General features: G+C 38.6%; 1 protein-coding gene and 1 long non-coding RNA gene across 4 annotated transcripts in view; both read right to left on the reverse strand.

Moving 5' to 3' along the window:
- Positions 1-270: 270 nt before the first annotated feature.
- Positions 271-10,654, reverse strand: LOC105809123. 2 transcript variants are annotated; one of them, XR_001137425.1, is made up of 3 exons: positions 10,382-10,654; positions 2,704-2,886; positions 271-1,070 (listed from the first exon to the last, which is right to left on the reverse strand). It is a non-coding gene; the product is annotated as an uncharacterized LOC105809123 (long non-coding RNA). The 2 variants fall into 2 exon arrangements; XR_001137424.1 differs by having other exon boundaries at positions 271-1,120.
- Positions 10,655-12,623: 1,969 nt separating this feature from the next.
- Positions 12,624-24,394, reverse strand: part of AGTR1 (angiotensin II receptor, type 1) — a 44,207-nt gene continuing 32,436 nt past the window's right edge. For both annotated transcript variants that reach the window (XM_012642949.1, XM_012642950.1), the window contains exon 3: positions 12,624-14,627. In XM_012642949.1, the coding sequence (XP_012498403.1) occupies positions 13,501-14,580 (1,080 nt within the window). In that variant the 5' untranslated portion in view covers positions 14,581-14,627 and the 3' untranslated portion in view covers positions 12,624-13,500. The remainder of the gene's footprint in view (positions 14,628-24,394) is intronic.

Raw genomic sequence — 24,394 nt, forward strand, 5'->3', positions numbered from 1 at the left:
CTGCATGAAGTCTGAGCATTCTCATTTAACGTGCAAGAAATTGCAACACCTTCCTCAAAACAATACCAAATTAACTGGCAAAAACAGAGTCATAGACATTTCAGAGATGTTTGATGACTCAGAATGGTATTAGAGGAACCCTAGAACCAATGTTGAAATAGCCATAGTAACCTTGGTTTGTGGTTTGGAAGTGCTTTCTTGTTTGAATGCTTTTGGTGTTTTGAATTTCTGTTACTGTTCTTTAGCAGACTACTGATATTTCAAAAGTAGTCCCTGTGCCAAAAATAACAAACGTCATGTTTTGATTAGAAGCTCCCTAAGTTTTATTTTAATACAACTCTCACATGTAGGAAATGTGCCTTAGGTGAGAGCATGTGGCTTACTTGCCTAGGAAATGGGAGACTTGAGTTCAAACTCCAGCTGAACTCTGTCCTCATGTACTAGGTCCTAACTACTCAAAATGTGACCCACAGAGCAGTGTCAAGAGAATTCCCTGGGAGCTTGTAAGAAATACAGACTCTCAGGCCCCATCCTAGACCTACTACATCAGAATTCCCAGGTGAAGTGTATTGAATGCTTTTAAAGTTTAAAGTCTAGAAGCACAGCTCTAAATCAGGGCTGGTTTCCTCCCTGCCACAGGTCCTTTGCTTTGGTCAGTGTCTCTCAAGCTGGAGGTGTGACCCCTGGAGACATGTAGAAGTTGTCATTGTGAAGAACTGAAGAGGACAAGCTGCAGAGCTGGGGATGGCTCATTAGAGCAGCTTCTGCTTGAAAGGCTAGGCTTCTCTTCCCTAATTACCTGCAAACCTACCTTCCCTTTCTCCCCTTTCCCAGGTTCCCTGGGGAGTGATTTGTCATTTCCTTTCATTGCCTTTTCCTATTCTCGGGGCTGACCTATGGTGATTTTAAGAGCCCTAGAAACATCTTCTGTTCCAAAGTTCTCTTCCCTCTGTCTGATATTTAAGAGTTGGAGTTCCACTTCTGATGTTCCATTGCATGTAAGGCCTTGTTCTGTGTTAAAGTAGAAAATCTTATGCGATGGCTGGGTTCATCTTCTGGGGCCTTGACGTCTGTAGAATAAGGGAGTTGTAGAAGACCTTATCCAGTGAATTTTCCTTTCCTAAAATTTATAACATGTGAAACTTTATTAGAGACTTCTGACTTAACTAAAATCTGACTTGATAAGAGGTGGTGGGGGGAAAGATTTATGAAAGTAAGTTATACAGTAAATAATAGATTAGCCAAAAGTTGCCTTTTGGGCTGGTGAAAAGAGTTGGTGATGTGGGGACATGGGCCATAGGAAGGAAAGCCAGCAGCCTCGTGTGTAGTGACAGACAGAGGACAGACACTGACAGCAACTGCAGTGACTATCCAGTTGTGTCCAGAATGGGCTCTGTTCATTATCACGTTTTTATTGTCCTTTCCTTCTTAGTAACGAATGTTTTTTGGAGAGCTCATTTGTTATTTTTTGGCTGCCCAGCAACTGAACATGGAATTGATGCTGCACACAAGCCAGCAGGTTTTGGGGAAAATTCTTTCTCGGGCTGTCACCAGCCTCCTGACCCCCCAGTCTCTAGGTTCACCAGTGGAAGTGGGGCAAGAACTCAGTGTCCAGTGCCAGTAGTGTGGGTGGGATGAAGCTACATCTTACTGCCTATTTTTGAAGCCTGGCTTCGGATAATTTGAGCGCGAGTTGACTTTTGCACCTCCAGATCAAGATGTCCACCCAGTAGGCAATTAGGAATATGAGCCTACTGGGCCTGGGAGAGTTTTAAGAGAGCCAGTTGCATCAATATAGAAGACAGACAGAAGGAGTTTCCTTTTGTTCAGGTCCGTATATAGAAAGTCAAAGCGAGTAATCTGTGTATGTATTTAGGTCAGGATAGCTTCATAATTGGTCATTAAACAATATTGGTTGTGTGTTTATGTTTTTATGATGACAATTTTGCAGAAAAGGAAAAAGGAATTGCTTGGGGATTCAAAATAGTTGGATTATGATAATGTGAATTCTCCCATCTCATTGTTTTCTTGAATCCACAGGAAACAAGAGAATTACTCCATTGCTTTTAATTTCAACTGCTTTCTATACAAGGTGGATGCTTTCACAGGCTAGAGGAGAAGGGGAAGAGTATGAAGGCAGGAATTCGAGAGAGTGCCCTACACTCCAGGATGTGGTGTGTATTCCTCTCCTCTTGAGCAGATTGAATGAAACACAAAAAGCGCTTGGTGTCATAGGATGTCTTCTGGATAGTGAAGAAAAGGCTGTGTTTTGCTCTGGGGCAATGTGGTGTAGAATGGAAACAATTTGTGCTAAAGGAGGAGCCCACGAAGGAGAAGGAGGAAAAGGAGGAAGGAGAAGGGGAGAGGGAGGGGCTGGAGGAGCTAAGCACCCAGTCAGCCTGTGGGGTGAACACCACAGGGCTCTGCCCCATCCTTTCTTCAGGTCTGAGGCACTAGTCCCCCAGGGGCTGAGAGGGTTGCTGGGCTGCAGCTGAGAGCTGAGTTTCTTCCTCTGGACAATGGCCCTCTGCTGGAGAAAGCCATCTAGGTGTCACTCTCGGAGGGCAGACTACCTCCAAAGACTGGTCAATGTGGGAGGTTAAAGTTCAGGCCTATAAGGCACAAAGATATAAAGGTTACACCCAAATTTGGTGTAACTGTGGTCATTCCAGCTCCAGAACTCCCTGTGGGATTGTCTGATACCTGCATGAGATTGTATCCTTGCAGCCCGACTTCATCCTCTTCCCAGTCTTGCTCCCTTTATTTCCTCACAGATGTTGATCCTGGGAGCACTCCTCAAATCCTGCACAAACCGTTATCTCACAGTCTTCTTTAAGCGGAACCCAATCTGTGAGACCTGCAGGTCCCCTCAGGATTTGCAGAGACCTGGAGGAAAAGACCCAGCATTTCATAGATTTTAGAGTTGACCAGATGTCATCACAGCAATTTTACCTGGATCTAATGAAAGTGGCGAGAGCCCCCAGGTGGTGTTAGTTATTTACATAACTCTGTTAACGTGCTGTTTTTCTCTGGATAGTGTTTGGAATTAGCTCCACATGTGCATAGGAGTGCACTGCTCCTGTCAAGTGTGCCATTGAATGACTTTCATACCATAGTACTGAATACCCTCACATCAACAAGCTTCACGGAATTGATGTTGCACTCTTGGCTTTTAAGAATAACACTGCAAGAACAACCACCTAAGGATTAGGTCTAAGTGAAAAATAACATAATCTTAAACATAATCCCTAATGTGACTCTATGTCTCCACCCATTTGCTTGCAGCAATGTTCTGGAATCCTTTTCAATATAGCCACCAAATCATGGTGCTGAGCTCAGGCAAAACAAAAAAAAATTCTAGATCTGTTTTCTTAAAGTAGAACCTCTTGGCTTATATCTTACATAATAAAATGAAAAGGACTTTCTAGAAAAAGTATTCAGAGAATGGCCTCAAGTTTAATTTGGAGTCATAACTTCTTTTTAGGCATTGAATGTGGAGAGGGAAAATAAGAAGGAGCAATGCTCGGCTCTCTTATTTAAAAATTGGTTCTGGGCTCTTAGAATGACAGAATGCAATTTGACATCAGAAAAACATATACTCCTTTATGAAAGCTTTTGTGTTTTCCTCTTTTGTATTGGTATTCTTGAATCAAAAAAACTAATTAAGGCATAGAGTGGAAGCTGCATCCTTGATATTATTGCTCCTAACAAGGTCTGGATATGGCCCTTAAGTATCAGAAGGTTGTGAAAGGAACATATAGTCCAAGGGAACAAAAGTTAAGCTTTAACTTCTGTAAAATTAGTCCCTTGCCATCAGTATTTTTTAAAATGTGAGCTTATATTGAAATAACATTCATAATTTTTGTGCTTGCATGTGGTAAATGGAGAAAATGCTTACTTAGAATGTATAGTTCCATGTATTAGCTACATAATGATTTAAATTTTAAAATAAAGATGACATTGTTTTACATTTTGCAATAACTATGGAATATGAGAACTTCATAAAAACTGAGCCCAATACTGTGTTAAATGAATATAAAGAGAAAAATGTTGAGATGGTTTAACATAAACATCCATTGGATGGACCCTGGGAGTGTTCCCTGAGGAGTGGGTGCTCACACCCACTCTGAGCAGAGCCCAGGGGCCCTGCCTTATGCAAAGCATTGGATAGCCCTTGGCAAGTAGAAACAGCAGGAAGTGACAAATCAGGCTGGCAGAAAAACAGGAGATAGTTGGAGCATGGATTCTGAGTAAATCAAATTATAAAGATATTCCATTTGATGAGGAATTTTTCTGTTTCCCACCTTTAGGGCTGGGTACCACTATTTGAGAACCACTAGACTGTCAATGTTGAGATGAACAGTTCATTATTTTGGTATTGTGGGCTGGAATTTCTCTTAAGGAATTTTTCTAAGGACATATCCTGACAGTCCACTTGGGGAGAAAATGAATCTCTGTGGGAGGGAAGGCATGGCATGGTTGACATTCAGTAGAGGGTGGCTAATGAAATGAATGTCTAGGCTGCTTTGTGTGGAAATAGAAACTGGGTTTGCTGCCTCGAGGGAGGTGATGATAAAAAAGGAAAAGGTGCAGAGAAAGAAGGGGATGATGTGTGAGAGGAGTGAAATTTGGGACTGCATGGAGTCCAGGGGAGAAATGTTCCAGGGTACAGAGGACTTTTTGCATCCATGACATAGCATGTCAGTGTGCTTTCCGTGTGTGTGTGTGTGTGTGTGTGTAACTGGAGCTGTTTCATGCCTGTATCACATGGAATAGGGGCATCTTACAGCCTGTGTGGAACAATGAGATGATCTGAACTGGGGAAAGCAGATGGCTAGAATTAAAGGAGAACATGGAAATGTAAGCTCCTCAAATTTCTGCAGAAATTTCTGGAGATCTTGGACTTTTTTAGGAAGTCTGAACCAATGTCATCTAGGGTTTCATTGGACTCAGAGGTCCCCATCGCAATGATATCACTGCTCCAGTCGAGTGCAACATTGAATGACTTTCATACCATAGTACTGAATACCCTCACATCAACAAGCTTCACGGAATTGATGTTGCACTATTGGCTTTTAAGAATAACACTACAAGAACAACCACCTAAGGATTAGGCCTAAGTGAAAAAATGTTTCTTAAAAATAATCCCTAATGTGACTCTATGTCTCCACCCATAATCTCATGTGGGAAATTCCCTTAGGAATTCAGCATCAAGAAGGCTGCTCCACTTGGGGACCTGGTCTGCTCTGGCTTTGATAAAAAGAGCTGAAGATTTAGTGATGCCTTTCAACCTGAAAGAAGCTGCAAGAAGCTCAGAACCCAGTATTTTCCTGAGTCACAACTACTTTTTTGTCCACACACTCAGTGGTTTTGCTTCTTACTTTCTGTGGTTCTTCTGTCTGATTTCTTTTGTATTACCTGTTTTAATGTGCTTTTCATTGGAAGCTGCTCACATTCTCTATGGAAATATTTAGAGTAAAAATAAAATGCACCTTTGATTTTGTTCAATAAAAATTTTCCTCAGACTCACATCAAATGCTAGGATACTGTCGAGTGTCCTGGTGGAGCTGCCAGAAGCACCCCATGCTCATGTTTTATTTCTTCACTTAATGTTTTCTATGAGGATTAGCAGCTCAGTGGGACCCACACCTTCATTTTGTCTCCCATGGAAGCAGGAGTGTAACTCTTCAGCTTTACGTCATACTACCAGCTGCTTCTGTTCCTAGCATTCATAAATGAATTTAAAATATAGCACTTTTTGTAGAAGATTAATAGACTAATAGCCCCAGAAATGACATGCTGTTTTTGACAAAATTTTTTCATGAAATAAGTTATTTGGGTGAAGTTTACATGCAACACAATTTGAGAAAGTAAATGGGAGCACAGAAAAAAAGAGAAGGGAAAAATGCATTTTATGGGTTATAAAAATTGGGAGACCAACACTTCATTATTTACCACAACGTATTGTACCTAATTCACACAGCTTCTCAACCTCGGCACTACTGACATTTTGGACCAGATAGTCTTTTAGGACTGTTCAGTGCATTGTAGGATGTTCAGCAGTGTCCCTGGCCTCTACCCACTAGATGCCAGTAGCACTCCCTTCCCCCAAGTTGTAACAACCAAAAATGTTTCCAGATGTTGCCAAATATCCCGTGGGGGGCACAATCACTCTGGTTGGGAGTCACTGATCTACCTTTATGCCCAACTTTCCTATCATGATAGGCTGCATAGCTACTTGGCTGCTGGAACTTTCTTGTCATGGTCATTTCCTCAGCCCATGATGGAACCACCTTGTTTTTAAATATTTCATGTATAATTGCTCCTTTCTACCTGTTCTACAGCCAGGAGCAAAAGGTGAAGCATGAGTATGCTTTGCCTGTTCTGTTGCAACTCTCTTCCCACCTTTCACTGTCTTGAATAGCATCCATTTTGAGTTAGTTTTCAATGTAGTTGTTAGAACTGTCCTTAGGACTCACGCATAGTAATGTCACCTTTATCTTCTCGGTCTCTACGCACAGTTGAAATAAATCACAATTTTGTTTTGATTATTCCAGGTCTATTCCTCACCTAAATCTGTTGCCAAATCTGAACTGTATACCTTAAAGAAAATCTTTCAGAGAATATAATGTAGTTTAACAACAATATTTTCTTCAAAAGAACATCATTCCTTTAGGCTAGTAAAGTAAAGAAAGTAAAACTTTGACATGAAAATTAACTTAGGAATTTCCTTCCCCCTCTCATTTAGTAAATGCTATCTAAATTCTTGGCTTCAGAAAGGACCAGAGCATTTAACTAATTACTGTGACAGTTAACAGTTGTAGCCTGTTTATTTGCTAGACCCAATATAAACTCATCCAAAATCAAATTACAATAAATGTAAAATCCAGCACTATGCTGTGTAAGGTCAATTAGTGCTTTCCATTAGTAAGCCCAATTTTCAAGGACAAAGACTACTGAAATTCTAGCTTGAAATCTAATAAGATGGGTTTAAGGCAAAGTAAAATATTATCATCTCGATTTTGAATAAATAGGCATGGACAATATTTTGGAAAGTACCTACACAATTCGTAATTTGTAATACCACTTAGGGGGCTGGGGGTAAGAGCAGAAAAGAGCAACATAGTCAGCCAATAAAAACATAGATTCTGGAGTTAGAATGCCCAGGTTCAAATTTCAACTCCAGCATTTATCAGTCATGTTATATTGGACTGATTATGTGAGAATCTCTAGGTCTCTTTTTTGACTCATTGGATAATAACAGAAATAGTATGATTGGTTGTTGTGAGGAGAGAATTCTGTTCCTGTTCTATAAAAAGAATTTGATGAATGATGGCTATAATGATTTTACAGAAGATTGGATTTTAGTGGATAACTTTGATAGAAAAGCCATCCTCAACTGGCTTCATAAAAAAGAGAAGGCTACTTTAGGAAAAAGAGAAGTCTGGAGGGTGGTACTAGTTCCTACACAGAGAGTTACTTCTCAAACTATGTTCTAAAGACTTGATTCCTCTCCATATCTTTGTCCAGTCTTTCACTATGTTGGCTGTATACTTATGCTCCCTGTGAAAACTCCTGGAAACTCCATCTCCCCCTTTGGAGTGACAAATATTAATATCTGCAATATCTCCTCACATCTGCTTGGTCCCACACAATAGGAAAGAACAAGCATTTTGTCTGGAAGCTCCTGGAAAAACTAGGAAATTCACCATGATTGGGTTCATTTAGGTTATGTGCCAATCTCAGTGCAGCCAGAGAAATATGATGGACTGATTTGTGTACATCTTCTCACATCATCCACAGATTTGGTGGCAATGATGGGGATGGAGGCTTATCCAGATTCTGCACTAAGAGTGGGCACCCAAATGAAAATAGGGGGCTATCTCTGGAAGAAAGTAGAACAGATAAAGGAGCTCAAGGAACAGCTATAAAGGTGATATCATCAATGAAAAGGGTATTCCACCCTGCCCCCCATTATCCACTTACTATGTGAATAAATGAGAATAGCAGTTGCTTATTTAGAGAATTGCCTGCCTATCCTCTGGCTAATATACTTTCCATTGTGCACATTCAGTACTGCTTGGATGTTAGCAACAATGGCCAGGAGAAGGCCACCAGTCAGAACGAATCTGCACCTGGGGCTTCTTGCGTCACACAGCGCCGGCTGGTTCTCAGCAGATCTGCTCCGGCGTCTGCAGACATGATGCTCTCCTCTCTGTGGTGAACTCTAGGAGGGCTTCTCCCTGTTGGCTAACACCAGCTGCTTTCCATTTGCCATTTTGGAGAATTGAAGCTTATTTTTGGAAAATTATCATTTAGCAACTGTATGTGCCCATATGGCATAGCAGAACTTCATCAGGCTTGGAAAAGAAGTTCATGAGATATATCCCAACTCACTGGGAGGTTCAGCCAGGATCTCTATTTCTTATCTTGTTCAGTTTTTCAAAAGAAGCTTTATAGGACATGAAATGAATCAAGAACTGGGCCCAGGGGCGTTTTTGGCTCATCATCATTTGGATACTTGAAGCAAAGTAATCATAACAGCAAACTGGCTTTTAATAGTTTCAAAATTAACATCATTTATTCATCAAATTTACATCTCTTATGCATATAGATAAATATTTTCCTATTCCACTGCTTGAAGGGTAAATCTCAGGGTCTTTAAACTCTTTGAGGATTATTATACAAAGCTTCCTTGTATATAAATGATATAGAGTTAAATGTTATTAAAGCTAAATTCTTTCACTTTAAGCTTTTGGAAAAAAAACACTAGTCAGATTTCTAATTCTGGCTTTTCCTGATTGTGGAAATTCATCTTTTTGGACTTTAGCTACGTCACTTCTCAAGTAGGGTGGGTTGGTTTGGTGAATGCAGGCCTTTCCCGTTGGGTTTGGGCAGTGTTGGATGCTGTGCTCATGAAACCCAGAGAACTCCCAGGTCACTGTCTACTAAGGAGGGCCCAGGTATTATGCAGGCCATGTCTTTGGGTCCTCGGCTGGTGCAGGGCACTCATTTCCTCTCTTTGCTTACAATTTCATGGTCCAAATCATATTTATTATAATTTCTCATGCAACAGAACAGTATTTTACCACTGTGCCATCCCAAGGGGAGATCTCAGTTTACAATAACTTACAACAGTAGAAATTATAGTAACCTTAGTCCCCTCTCTCTACTGGTCCTTCCATATCTCCACACTGCTTCCCCCTTAACACCCACACTGTCAAATGTCCTGGCCCTCATTCTCTCATGAGACACATGAAAGAGGGGTAGTTCACATGACCCCTTACTAAGAGAGGGACCAAGAAGTTTTGGGACTTGGATGGCATCACCCCTGCTGGATGGCCAATGGATGATGTGCTGGTCACTACAAAAGGAAAATTCTTATTGGTCATAAGCAGGAAGAAACACTTGCAGATCTTAGCTATAGATTATTGTATTCTGGTCCCTTGATTAGAAACTTATGAGGTGGGCAGGGATACAGCTGGGCATTAGATACAGGTACAATCAAGGACTCAAGCATCTGCGACGCTCTCTTTCCTTTTCTGTTAACTGCACTCTCCATGCAGACCAGCTTTCTTCACACAATGGGAGGCATGGTGGGTCCCAAATTTACATCTCACAAATTCCAGCACTGGGGAGAGGCAAACTCTTCATCAGTGCCTGTTTGAAAAATCCTTAGGAAAAATTGTGATTGGTCTACTTCAAGCCTGGAGCAATTAACTGTGGCCTGGGGATGGGCTTAGGTAGGAAAAAGGGTCATCCTGAGGCAGTCCTGTCCTTGGGTGAGGCAGAACATTTCCACAATAAGGGGAGAAGGGACACTGTTCAGATGGTTCCATGTGTGTCCACTGTACAAATAGACAAGAGTGGATGTAGTTACAGATGTCATGTTTTAACTGACTCAATCAAAATTTAAAATTTGGAAAATCTGACTCTGATCATTAGCTCCAAAATTTTATCTCTTCCATTTCCTTATTCCCTTTACATTTATTATTCATTCTCCTCAAGGCCTCCTCTATGGCTTTACAGGGGCTCTGTCTCTCCTAGCATACAGTCTGAAATATATAAAATTTATAGAGTTGAATCTTGCCCCATCCATTCTGTCTACTGTTTATAGCTTTTCTCTCGGATTCCCTCTTCCTCCGGTTGATCTGGGTCCAGTGGGTCCAACATGGCCCTGGGGCCCTAAACATCTGTGTGCAGCTCTCCTGTGAGGTCTGCACCCTGGCCTTTGAGGCAGTACATGGCTGCCTCCAGCCTCCTGTCCACGCCTCAGCATTTCTATATCTCACTTGCTTCTGATTTACTTTTTTTACCTTCAGAGATCTTATCCTTCATACCAAGTATCTGAAATTCCCTGGGGTTTGTTTTCTTCACTCACCACTTTTAGGAACTGCCTGAATCTATTTTCTCTTCTCTGGCTCCTCAGCTTGGCACATACTGTTGGAAAAAAAATGCAGAGAGTTACAAAACTGAAAATCTATGGTATCAAACTTCTGTGAGTCTTTCCATGGCTTGGCAATCAAGTTGCTTCTGTTCCACACTGCCGCAGCAGCTGAAAAATGTTTATCATACATTCTAAACTATGTGTTATACAACTCTAGTTCCTCGGCACAGAGTAGGCAGGCAATACAAAATTTATTGAATCCGTGAATGAATTATTATTGACTGAAAAGATGAATTTGCTCATGGGGTAATAAGAATTGAAATGTAAATTGGAATATTGTCTATGTCTATATCTATATCAATACATATAGCTCTTGAGTTCTGTTAGGCGCCTAGATCTTTACAGTAAATATTCTTTTCTGTATAAATTTTTAAAATATTCCAAAAATAAGGAGTCTACCTAACCTTTAAATAAATTAAATAAATTCATGAAGAATAAATCATGGCAGCCCATCCTAACATTTTGGTAAGTAGAATCTTAACTTCAATATTAAGTTAGTCTCACCGAAAAAGCAAGAATCATCATCAAGGTTATTGATATCTTTTTCATAAATTATATGTGGCAAAAATCACAATATAATCTGATGAAATTAAAGTAAAAATGAGGCATGAAACACATTACTCACACTAGTTAATAAATACATGATATAGGACATCTAAATACAATTATCTACCAGAAATCTTATCAACTATAACCTATCAAATGGTTAAGCAAGTTTGAAGTGCTTAATGTCCCTCAGATTAAAGTGACTACTGAAAAAAAAAAGAATAGTTATAAAGCTGATCAGGAGAGATTTCAAATAGGATAAGTTTATACTCTAATTTGGGATAAGCTAGAATTTATTTTTTTAGAGGTGTTCCTTTGTGAAAATAGCAGAAGAACTTTGAGGTGAGTGGCTGGCATTATATTAATGAAATTTAAAATAGTATAAAAGGAAAATGGTATGTGGCATATGTAGCCATACTTATTCATAAAATAACTCTATCCTTGGGAATGTGAATGTAATAGTCTGCTTTGTGGAGACTGTGCACCAAGAGGACCCCCTTATCCACAACTTCCTTCCATTATTCTATACATCACCCAGTTCTTTGGCCACAGTTCCCTGGGCCAGAATGAACACCTCAGCCCGCTGCGTGTGGATTTCAGGAGGAGCAAAGGCCTCTAGGTTGAAGAATGAGGCAACTGCTCAGCAGGAACAGAAATGTTAAAGCGTGTTCTTCAGGCACGGTAGCATCCTTGCCCTTGAGTATGGCGCCTGGATTCTCATGGTAAATCTCTCCTTTCTGTTTAAATTTAGCAGATACCCCATGCTGCTGAGGCTGCGGTGAGATAAATTCGTACACAGTTTATGGTATTGTAAATTGTTACATGTCTTCTCGAAAATATTTGGCAACACGTATTTAGAATATTAAAAATGTTCATCTCTGTATACTCAGTTGTGGCACTTCGATGAGTGTGAGGACTTTATCAGATTCATGTACTTGAATGTTCACTTCAGTGTAATTTATCATACCAAAAAGTCAGAAAAGAGCTAAATGTTCCAATTTGCTAGCTAGCTAACTACACCACAGTGTGTTTCTGTGTTTGTATTTTGCAATATTATGCAAATATTAACAGGTTTTAGAAAAATATTTAATAGGGTAGGAAACTACTATGCTATTCCATTAAGTGAAAAATACGTACACAAATTACTATACACATTATGACTTCAGTGTTATGATTTATACATGTATGTGTATGTAATGAATAAAAAAGGTAGAAAAAAATGCACCCAAATGTTAAAATGATGACTTTCGAGTGGAAGAGCTAAACATGACTTTTATGTTTTTCTATATTTTCTAACTGTCCTATAATGATAATGTATATAATCATAAAAATTCTATCATTAAAAAATTGAGTAGAATAATGTATCATTTTAGTGTTATAAGGAATTAGTTTTTTGTCTTCATTACGTGAAAAAGTTTGGAAAATTCAAAACGGTGTGTTTATTCCATGTGGTGCAATAGAGCAAAATATTTTTTCTTTATCTTTTCAATGGCAAGATATAAAATCTATAACCAATAATATTAAACTATCAGTTATATCAAAATTTAAATGAAAATATGTTAATATTTATTCACAGTTGTCTTATTTTAAAAATAAATCAGCATCTATTTTAAGTAATGCAGATAGAATACATTAAAATAAAATTATTTTAAGGTAACTACAACTTGGACAGATTTTAATTAAGTAACAACAGTTTAGAGATATATACATGTATATGTGTAAAATATATACTTTTTTAAAACAGTAAGGCATACTTTATGATATATAATCTTTTTACCACAAACTATATACACTTCTCAGATATGAAATCAAACTAATATGACTAGGAAGACACTACTACTTGGGACCAGAATGACATCTTTACAAGTAGTTTAACTTTTGTATGTGACTTTAGTAACACCGTTATACAAATAAGCCTTCTTACTGGCATTGTTTTGGCAGTGTAAATCTCTAAGACACTGGTTGAATTTCACAAAAGGTTCTGAAACTTGACAACTACTGCTTGGCAAATCTTTGTATATAAAATGAGTAGTAGCCAGTACAAGTGGGCCACAGTTGTTTACAGCTAAACAGGCACAAAAGCTTTACTGTCCTTTGACTATTTTGCAGAACAACTTTGAACTCTGACCTCCTCTTGCTCCTCTAAAGACTTAATATATTCTGAACACCTTTATGGGGAAATTAAAAATAACAGGCCAAGAGCAGACTAGGGGATGGCATTTCTGTCAGTAAAATTTCCCAAACCAATACATTCATCCAGTTTCTGACATTGTTCTTAGAGCAGCCATCATCTATCTAATGTAAAATGTGGCTTTGCTTTCTTTTGTTGCAAAGGGAAAGAAAAGCTTTTGTTCAGAGCTTTAGAAAAGTTGGTTCAGTCCGTGTAATCCACTTTCTTCTTGATTCTGAAAAGCAGCTAATGCTCATTTGGTAGCGAAGTACTGTGGAGGAATGTTTCTCTTGCTCCTTCTTTCACAAGATGACTTCACAGACAGATTTCAAACATGTCATTCAACCTCAAAACATGGCGCAGGTTTCCTGGTGGATGAGTTTACATTGTCTGAGGGGCGGTAGGAAAGTGTGCTCATTTTTGTTGAAAGGCCTGAGTGGGATTTGGCTTTTGGGGGAATATATTTTAAAAGCTGGAGAAAGTATTTTTTAAATTTTTTTCCCAGAAAGCCATAAAAAAGAGGATTCAGGCAATTGTTAAAATAAGCTATGCAGATGGTGATGGGCATGGCGGTGTCCACAATATCTGCAATTTTACAGTCACGTATGATGCCCAGCTGAATCAACACATCCAGAAAAGTGAATATTTGGTGGGGAACCCAGGAAAAGAAAAAGAAAAGGACAATTGCCATAATTATCTTAAAAATATCATCATTTCTTGGCTTGTTCTTCTGAATTTCATAAGCTTTCTTTAGGGCCTTCCAAATAAGAGTATAACTCGTAAGAATGATCAAAAAAGGAAACAGGAAACCCAGAATATTTTTGGTTAGGCCCAGCCCTATGGGGAGGGTTGAATTTTGGGACTCGTAATGGAAAGCACAAACCGTAATATTGGTGTTCTCGATGAAAAATACATTTCGGTGGATTATAGCTGGCAAACTAGCTAAGCCCGCCAGCAGCCAAATAATGATGCAGGTGACTTTGGCTACAAGCATTGTGCGTCGAAGGCGGGACTTCATTGGATGAACAATAGCCAGGTAGCGATCAATGCTGAGACACGTGAGTAGAAACACACTGGCATAGAGGTTGAAACTGACACTGGCTGAAGCAATCTTACAGAGGTAATTACCAAAGGGCCAGCGATATCCCATAGCAGTGTAGACAGCCCAGAGTGGCAAAGTCAGTAAAAAGCATATGTCAGCCAGTGCTAAATTCAAAAGAAAAACACTGGCCACCGTCTTCAGTTTCATGTAAAAGTAAATAACTATCACCACCAAGCTGTTTCCAAATATTCCCACCACAAAGATGATACTGTATAAAGTAGGAATCATGACAAATATGTAATTGTGCCTTCCAGCTTTGGGACAGTCATCTTGGATTCTTTTAATACCATCTTCGACAGAAGAATTGAGAATCATTTTGACCTCCTGGGTTGAATTTATCTCAGACACTATAACAAATGCACCTGGAAAAAATAAAAGTAAAAAGGGGAAAAAAATTTTTAAACTTCCAGTTGTAAACAATAAGCTTCATTTCTCAATTACAAATCCAGTAACACAACTTTTGTCTTAGGAAAAAATATTGGATCATATTTTCTAGAGAAACACTGTGAACTGCTAAAGTCTAAGATTGAACATTTAATTTTTAGAACATATTGCTTTTGTAGAAAGTGATAAGTATCTTCCAGAGAAATGGAAGTGAGGTCCTATTTGAATAAACCTATCTAGGTTCTTTTCATTTTTTTAAATGAGTAAATCCTAGCTTCCAAATCTATTAAAAACATAACCCAAATCTTAGAAAACACTACTGAATTAGTTATTCAGAAAGACTTGAAAGTTTTTCCTGTGGTAAGCAAAGCTAATTAATTTATCTTTAAACTCAGAAGTGTGACACATCTGTACCTTATTCTTTAAGTGGTTTCTTTCAGCTTACAATCTTTACTTAGGTATAAAAATTATTAGCATCCTCCTTTAAGTGGTCAGAAGAGCTGCCTTTAGGTCACTGAGGAATTGGTCATTGTGGGAAATGATTTAAGAGGGCTGGGGGGGGAAAGCTCAAGATTTTGGGAAATAGCATCCTTTCCCTGATTTTCTAGGCCTCGACAGGCAGTAACTCTGTATTTTTTAACTTCCAACTTCTGTCTAGCAAAAGAGCCTGGACCCCCTTCCTAACTTTCATACCTACCAGCCATTTCAGAATTTAACTCTGAGGTTAACCATCTATATAAAAAATATGTCAAATGAGTAGATTAAGCCAGGATTGTCAACAAAGCATGTCTTTTGTGAGGGCTTGAGATAACAGCAGTTCTTCAGGATTTTAGGGAGAATCAGATGTTCAGGAATGAGCTCCACAAGTACTTCTGCAAATATTTGCTCCAATATGCTACATAATCAACAATCAAGCTATTCATTTACGTGATTTAGAAAATCAACACATTCTGCCCTAGATGAGAGTTCATCAGGAAGTCCTGGGAAGGAGGCTGAAGACGCTGTCACAGAATGTGTTACAGGTACACTCTGAGGTGAAGGTCAGCCTGGGACACAGGTGAGGACAGCGAGGCGGAGCGTGGGGCTGGGCACACAGATCCTACTGCTGCCCCAGGAGCAGGGCCCCCACTGGGCATGGCTATGCGTCCCCTGTAGCAACGTGCCCTGGGGAAGCAGAGCAGCAGGAATGGCCACTACTGCTCTGCCCAGCATGGTTGTGCTTGGCATCCAGGAGAGCTGAACACACGTCCTTAGGGTAGTGTCCTCCTTGGTGTGAAAGGGTGCTGGGCACCAGGTGAGACCCCAGTGGCTGGATTTTAAGAGATAACACAAGGGAAGAAAAGGATTCTTATGTGGCCTCTTTGCCTTCCCTGAGTGAAGTTACTCTCCCTATCCAAGTTTTTGGTCCCATGTCCTCATTATCTTTCCCTTTTGTATTCAGCCTTGTGTAACCTAAATTTCTTCCTTCACCTTTCACTCGGGAGGACGTTAGCATCCATGAACAGTATTACCTACCGCAAATGACACATCTTCTGTAAAGCCCTCCTAATTTTTCTGAGCTGCTTTGGCACTTTGGATACAGGTTTTGACGCTTAATTATAATTGTCTGTTGACGTACATGTGTCCTCCACTGGTCTGCTTGAGGGGAGGGCTTTAAAAAATCATATTCTTTACTATGTAGGCCCTGGTGCATTCCAGGAGGCAGATGATAAATGTGTCACGAATGAGAGAGTGAGTGGACAAAAGAATGGGTGAATCGCATATACCTCAAATGCTCTGAGCATTGAGACTAATTTCTACGGGGCTTAAGAAATGAATTTACATCCTGCTTCTTACGGAGTATCAGAGAAAATACCCAGTGGCAACCTGGGCCTCACCCTGGGCAAGAAAACAAACAAACAAAAAAAAGCAAAATAAAATAAACAAGCAGAAACCCCTTGATGCTTGTAGAAATCTGTGGTTTAGAAAACAGAAGATGAAAAGAAGCAATAATTTAACAGAAACTAAGGCTAGTTTAGGGAGTTATGATTAGCTATTTTTCACCCGGAGGATTTCCCTATACCTTGTTTATTTTTCAGTTAATTTTATTATAGTTACTGAACTTAAGCCAATTTAGAGGTATAAATTCATTTATATAAACACAATTTTTATTAAAAATTAATTACTTATTAAAGGTCTATGGGCTAGCAGTCACTCGTGTCTTAATATGGATTAATTTACCTATTTGCTATCCTTTTAACATGTAGTTGAGATCAGATAGATTTTGCTTAGGAAAAAAATTAGAAATGTCAAGGTTAAAGAACCTCAAAGGTTGAAAAAGGCCTGAGTGAACTCCATGACTGAAAATTAGGGCAGAGGTAAATATTTGTTTCATCTCAGGCATTAGGGCAGTAAAAATAGGAAGGAACACACTTTACACGTTAGAATCCCTTGGGTGCCCTGAGCTGTGAGAGCAGGGAGGAAATCCCCCTCCCCTTCCTCTTTCCCCTCTTGATGCTACTTTGGGGGCACACAAATCACGTTGGTTCCATTAATCCTATGTTTGGAGTGAGTTGAATTATATCGACTAGTCTGAAACTATAACTGACATTCATTTAAAAAAATTTTTAATGTATATATTTTATTTCAGAATATTACAGGGATACAAATGTTTAGGTTACATATATTGCTTTCACCCCGCCCGAGTCAGAGCTGCAAGTGTGTCCATCCCTGAGATGGTGCGCACTGCACCCGTTAGGCGTGAATATACTCATCCCCTCCTCCCCCCTCCTGCCTGCTTGACACCCGATGAATATTACTACCATATGTGTACTTAAGTGTTGATCAATTAATGCCAATTTGATTGTGAGTATATGTGGTGCTTGTTTTTCCATTCTGGTGATACTTCCCTTAGTAGAATGGGCTCCAGCTCCATCCAGGATAATACAAGAGGTGCTAGATCACCTTTGATTTTTGTGGCTGAGTAGTATTCCATGGCATACATATACCACATTTTATTAATCCACTTATGTATTGATGGGCACTCGAGCTGTTTCCACATCTTTGCGATTGTGAATTGTGGTGCTATAAACACTCGAGTGCGGGTGTCTTTTTTACAGAACGTCTTTTTCCCTTTGGGTAGATGCCCAGTAATGGGATTGCTAGATCAGCTCTTAGTTCTACTTTTAGCTCTTTCAGGCATTCATAATAGAATTTCTATGGGAAAACGTTTGCATTTGTATGGACCAATTTGCAAACTTAGTTTTGGACTCCAACTTCTTCACAAGCTGAGGTCAGCCTTTTCTTCAGTTACAACTTATCCATACTGACTAACATTTGATATTTAAAAAGTTGCTCTGAACAGCTAGAGGAGAATCCCTGGAAAGTTCATGAGGTATTTATTACTTTAATGAGTATATCACTTGAAAGACTCTAGACATAGCACTGAATATACTAATTAGAAAAACATTTTACATAAATGTTTGTATAATGACAAAGACTCCCTACCTAGGAAGGAAACAAATTTTCTCATACTTGAGGGTGGAGGAAAAAGAAAGAGGAATTTTAGGTGATGGAAATAGCAGAAGCAAGCACAGGGGAGCAGAAATACGAATAGTATATTCAGTGGGCATTCATCCATTCATCACATACTCACTGAACACCTGCTATGTGTGGGTGTCAAGGATGCAAAGTGAATAGTCACAGTATTTCTCTTCTTTTGCACTGTTTGAGTCTAGCCAGGGAGATAGGTTATTTCCAGTGTGTTGAATGCCATACTAGAGGCAGGTGGAATGTTCTAGGTTTATCACTGACTAGTTTGGTGGGGAGTGCAGGGTGGCAGAAAGGGAGAGGGATCAGAAGATGGCACTTGCATTTTGGAGACTGTATGGGAAACAGAATGGTTAGAACTTAAAGGTGACCAGCTGGCCAGCCAAGGGAGCGATTGTGCCACCACTTGAACTTTTCCCTCCTTGCCAATGCCTGCAGCATCATCTATGGGAAACAGCTTTTGTAAATTTACAGATATTGCACAACCCTCTCGGGGATGTGGGATCTGAACGTGCACTAGGTATTTCTGGATGGGAGGGTGACATAGGCCATTCCCCAGTCTGCACTGCTGCTACTGATATGTCTTCCCAGAGAAACTTGGTTTTCGGGAAAGAGGGAAAGTTGGAACTTTTGTGAAGGGCAGCTATCTTGTACCAATGATAAAAGAGTGGGAAACAGTGGGGCTCTTTTCTCTTTGAAGCTGAAAGGATGCTGTTTTGGTGAGAAGCTGAAGGACACAGAGATGTGATCTATTAGGAAAAACAAACTTGTGAGTCCCAGAAAGCAGCTATGTTTCAGCTCCATTCTACTCCTTTTCCCAGCAGGGTTATAGGTGGGAGAACACTAATAAAAAACACAAGAGGATCCACCTCTTCCTATTTTTCCTATTTCTGAGTCTTGCTATAGAATTTACCCAGGCTCTGAGGCTTAAATGAATTCCATTGCACCATCTTCCCTTAGGGAAAAGAATATAGGTTTGTAGTTAAGAGATTTGAAATGGAATTCTTCTTTGCCATGTACAAATATATGTGGCTCTGGATATCACCCCATTTCTGTGAACACAAACCTCAGTTTTTTGATCTGTAAGAAATAGAAAGAGTGATTTTAATTGTACATGATTATTGTAGGAATAAAATGAGATAACGTGAAAGCACTGGGCATATCTTTCAAATAGTGTTTATTCTACTATTCAAATCTATTATTTGAATCTTTATTATTATTTTTTGAATCTAAGGCAAGCACTGACTCAGAACAGTGCCTGGGTCAAGAAAGCATGAGAGATTTAGGAAAAAAAATTTTATCATTGGTAAGTTCCTTCTGTTGTCAAAAGTCTAAAAATTCCAAATTGTCGTTCTTTTGAAGTATGAGTAAAAAATCATCTTAAGCAGCTGAATAAATTTGCCATGGTCAGGTGGGGACCTTCAATCTGCTGGGAACACAGGGCTTGGCTCATTGTGGACAAACAACATTTGTTTAATGATTACTTTTGTAAGAGCTACCTTGTATTCATTGACAGCTTCCCTGGTTCTTAAAAACAAGTATAAGAAAGAAGATTTTCTTTTTGTTATTCCAAGAATATTTCCCCAAGACTTTTGATTAGAATATTAATACCTTCTTAAGCTTTTAGGCAAGCCCAAACCAATCTAATTAAATTGTTCATTACAATCTCCTTTTTAAATGACTTTGCAATCTAAGGAAAAAAAATAACTCATAGTTTCCCATGATAATAGAGAACTAAAAGACCAAGTAATTATATTTTGGAATAGTCTTCTATCAAAGTATCTTTCTCAAATATCAGAAAGAGCAGGCCAGAGTTTGTAAATCATTTGCTCATAGTGCTGGACAGCTCAATAAACCATCCTGTTCAACAAACCATTCTCTTTATTGCTCCTATTTTATAATTCAGACTTTGGAAAGCAGCTGTTTCTGCTCCTGCGTCACCACCTCTGCCTCCGCCCCCAGTAGTCTACAGGGAATAACTGTTAGTATTCATTTGTGAATTTATTGACTCATAGAAGTTAGCATGAAAATTTTTAGGATTTGTACTTCTTTCTCAAATCCTCTTATTTCTTAGCCTTCTATTCCTATTTTATGAAGTCTACTTTTTCCTTTATCTCTGTCAACATTTTGAACATCTGTATGTTAAGAGCCCCAACCCAGTTGCTTTACCATTTGTGGTTCCTCAGATATAAATTCTATTTGCTGCATCTGTGGATGCTCTATTCTTGGTATTTTCCTTTCTCTTAGGTTTTGTAGTCTTTGACGGTGAGTTCATCTTTGGTGGGAATTAACTTCCTAGGAGGCTAATGTGTCTGGATGGTGGCAACCTGTGATGCTTTTGTTTGGGCATACAATACTCATCTGACCTGGAAATTTTTAATGCCAATTTCCAAGCTTAGTTTTCAACCTCATAAATTTGTTTTTGCAGATATTATAGATTAGGCCCTCCACCCATACTCAAACATAAGCTGATCTACAGAAGTATTCTAGTCTTTGGTCTCAAATATGCAGTAATTTTCCAGTCCCTAGCTTTAATCAGGCAATAGAGTTTCAATTGTCTTTAGTACATGTGTCTACTGGCCCTGCCTTCCATATTGGCAAAGTCATTAGAACTTTATCTCAGCTGTGTATCTGGTGTTAGTCCTTCTCTGGACCCTGTGGTCTTAACTTTTAACCAGAGCTGTGATCTGGCATTTTGTGTTTAGGGCAGGAAGGGACTCTCTATGCCTGCTTAGTCCATTGTCTTCATCTGGACTGAAGTTTCCCTCCATAGTTACGGCCTTTGATGAAGCATCCAAGCCTTCCCGGGCTGCATTTGCCCCCATACCGTTAATTCTGGCAGCCGAGAAGAGGGCAGCATGGTAGAGCACCTGGCACCATAGGGCAAGTGACTGGAATTGCCTTCAAGTCAGATGCACAGGAGAACGCCACGCTTTTGGTTGGTAATCCTGGCCTAACTTCCCTATGTTAAATGCTTTTTAGATGACTTTGTTCACCCCTGTAATTCCTAGGTGAATATTTCTCTCGATGCAAAACATTTTATTAAAATTATTAATGTCATACCAATTAAGCACTTAAGAGCCAATCTCCTGAAACTTAATAAATGGCTCTGTGATATGTGTAAGTGGTAAACAGTGGTTTCTGGCCCTCATCCAAGTCAATATCATCCACTGTGGTCTGACCACATAAGAGATGAAAAGAGGGCTAGCTGCTTTCTTACTTCTGCACGTCACCTATTGTAACCAACTGTGGCGATGGTGGGTAAATATTCCATCATTCCCAACTAGTCCTCCCCTTTGCTTCATCCAAAATAACCCAAGAACCCAAAGAACCCAGCTTTATGAAAGGAAATTCGGAAATTCCTTTCAAGTTAGGATATAAATTTCAATGAAAGTAAAATGTTAATCTCACATTTTGGCATCATGGTAATTATTGAAGACTATTATCTACTAATGGAAACTTAAACGACAGTTAAACCTCACTCCAGAAATTCCTGCTTATTATAAAATATTGTTTAAACAACTCAGTTGTGATGAATGTCCCAAGGTCTCCCCAACGTCACTATCCCAAACTCTTGCCTGTTTTTGTTGTTTTTATTTAAAAAAAAAAAAGAGAAACAGGTAGAGATGAAAGATATGTGATCAAGTCTAATTTACATGCTTTCAAAATCTTCCTTTGACATGTGGGTGTCAGTAGAAAATATCGTTATGTTCAATATACAGGAAAATGAAAGGCATTTTTAGGGAGCCTAAAGAGAGGAGACTCCAGAGACTAGGAGAAAAGGAAAATAGAACCTCACTTGGAAGAAAGTCTGTAAATAAATGAATTCCTGTCCTTTTTACTCGCAAATTCTTCAAACTTATGGATTCATAGAATTTCCCCACTAGAATGATCACATTTCAACAAATCAGCATCTCAGCCATCATGGGGGAGAAAACATCATTTTAAACAACACGGATTTTGGAGACTGCTCACAGGGTTTCCAACAAATAAAAAAGGCAGCACCAATGTGGTCTTCCCCGTCAATAACAGCTGCTTCATCTAGCTTGTGAACAAGACCCCAGATTTCCTATGTGAAGCCACTTCACTTTTATTTTTTTGAACCTTTAATTCAGCAGCAGAAATTGTTGATCTCATTTCAAATTCCACTTTAAGGGGTATGAGGAAAGTTATTGGGCAGGAAAAGCAGCACTAATTAATTTGCACCCTTAAGAAATTATGATAATATTATAGAATTTATATGTATTATGAGTTTTATGTGAGAGATTATTGGCCACGTGGCAATTCACTTCAGATTAAAGCTTTTAGCATTATACAAATCACATAACCATGAATTTTAAATGAAGCTAGAAGGAGTAAATATTCAATATACTGTACATATTCCTCCAAATTGCTCAATGTTCTGATTGCAGTAGGAATATTCTTTGAATGATAGTCTGCAAATTGGTCCTGGAAAATGTGAAAGGAGACTGAGGTTTTAATTTTGGCTTTTCCACTCAGTAGCTCGGTGACCTTGAATCAGTCACTTAGCATCCCTAGACGTCTACTCTGTATCCTCAGGGAGTTGGTTGCACACTTAAAAAAGGCTTCTGAAGCATTGAAATTTCATAATCTTTCTTTTGAATATGTATGCCTCTTTTGCCAACAAGGCCAATATGGCTTGACAAGTAGAAGTGAAATATATATTGTTAAATCAGTTATTTATATTTATTTATATATTTTAATCCCACATTAATTTAATAACATTCTATATTAAACATAAGAACTCTGCATTGAAATCAACAAAGTGAAAATAATTTTACCTTTTACTCAAGATGAATAAAGAAACTCCACATAAAATTATTATAGTCACAGTCTTTTTCTCTTTTAAAAAATTAACTATCACTCAAATGTTTTCCAAGCACAACATTTGGATAGCCGGTGTGCCCCTGGGCTAATGAGGTCAATACTATGGGTTTGGGCCCTGTTTGGACAAACATGTTTCATTACATTTATGGCCAAAGGCTGTGAGCCTCTCAGACATCCCTCTGTTATTCACTGGTATTACCAGGTGAAAGAGATTAGTCCATACTTGAAAATTAAAATTAAAAGCATGTCCTGAAGTTAGGGAGTTGAGATTACATCGTTCTATGAAAAGAGGGGCACAATGTGATATTGTTAAAATAACTCATAACAAAATGAATCTACACTCGGATTCTTTATGGGAAAATACAACTTTTTAAACTTCAGAAATTAATTAATATGGTTCAGTTGCTCAGATAAAAACACAAAGGTGAGGGAAGAATATTATAAAAGCACCTCCTGGTAAGGTATCATTTAGTATTTTAAGTATTAGTCAACATTTTAAAAAGTTAAAGGGACTCTGTTCTAAGAAAATGAATGCTATAAGGGTAATATTTATTTTATTTTATCATATAATTGCATTTTTTCCAAACAGTTTTGTATACATTTTACTTCTTACTTTTTTTTTTTTAAACATTAAAATACAGTAAAACTTCAGGGACAGCAAAAAGTCTGGCAGAGAAAGCACCGGACTTGGAGTCCCGGTAAAGGGTCTGCCCTGCCAGTAACCAGTGACACAATCGTATACAGGCAATTTAATCTCTTACTTTGTTATCCCTTAACTATTACTAAATATTTAGAATGGGAATACCACCACCTGTTCTCACCTCTATTTCAGAGACTGTTAAAGGTAAAAGGTCAGGTCTTTGGAAGACTTAAAAGCATTTTGGAAATATAATCTTTCTATGATGCAAGAATAAGTGAAATGAATTTAATAAAAGCAAACCCAGACCTTAAAAAGATGAATGGAATTTTTTAAATTCAGAAATTTGCAGAAATATTTTTAATTATTAGAATCTAATGCTTTTATTTCACGAATTATAACAAGTACTTGATTAATGCTTAAAGAAAAGTAAAATGGTAGATATTAGATAGCTGCTACATTTAATACCTGTGGCAGCAAATGTTTGGGTACAAATTGGGCCTTTAGGCCAAATCTGACCAACAGATATATTTTCTTTGGCCTGCAGAATGCTAATAGCTTTTGAGATTTGAATCCTCTGTAGTTCACTAATCCCCACCTTTCTCTACTTTGTGATTTTTTAAGTCAGTGCTGTCCAAAAGAAATATAAGGTGAGCCATATATGCAATTAAAAATTTTAAAAACATTAAAATAAGAAACAAGTGAAATTAATTTTCTGAATATTCTTTAACC

Source organism: Propithecus coquereli, unplaced genomic scaffold, assembly GCF_000956105.1.
Source record: "Propithecus coquereli isolate 6110/MARCELLA unplaced genomic scaffold, Pcoq_1.0 Scaffold19, whole genome shotgun sequence".
Taxonomy (NCBI): Eukaryota; Metazoa; Chordata; class Mammalia; order Primates; family Indriidae; genus Propithecus; species Propithecus coquereli.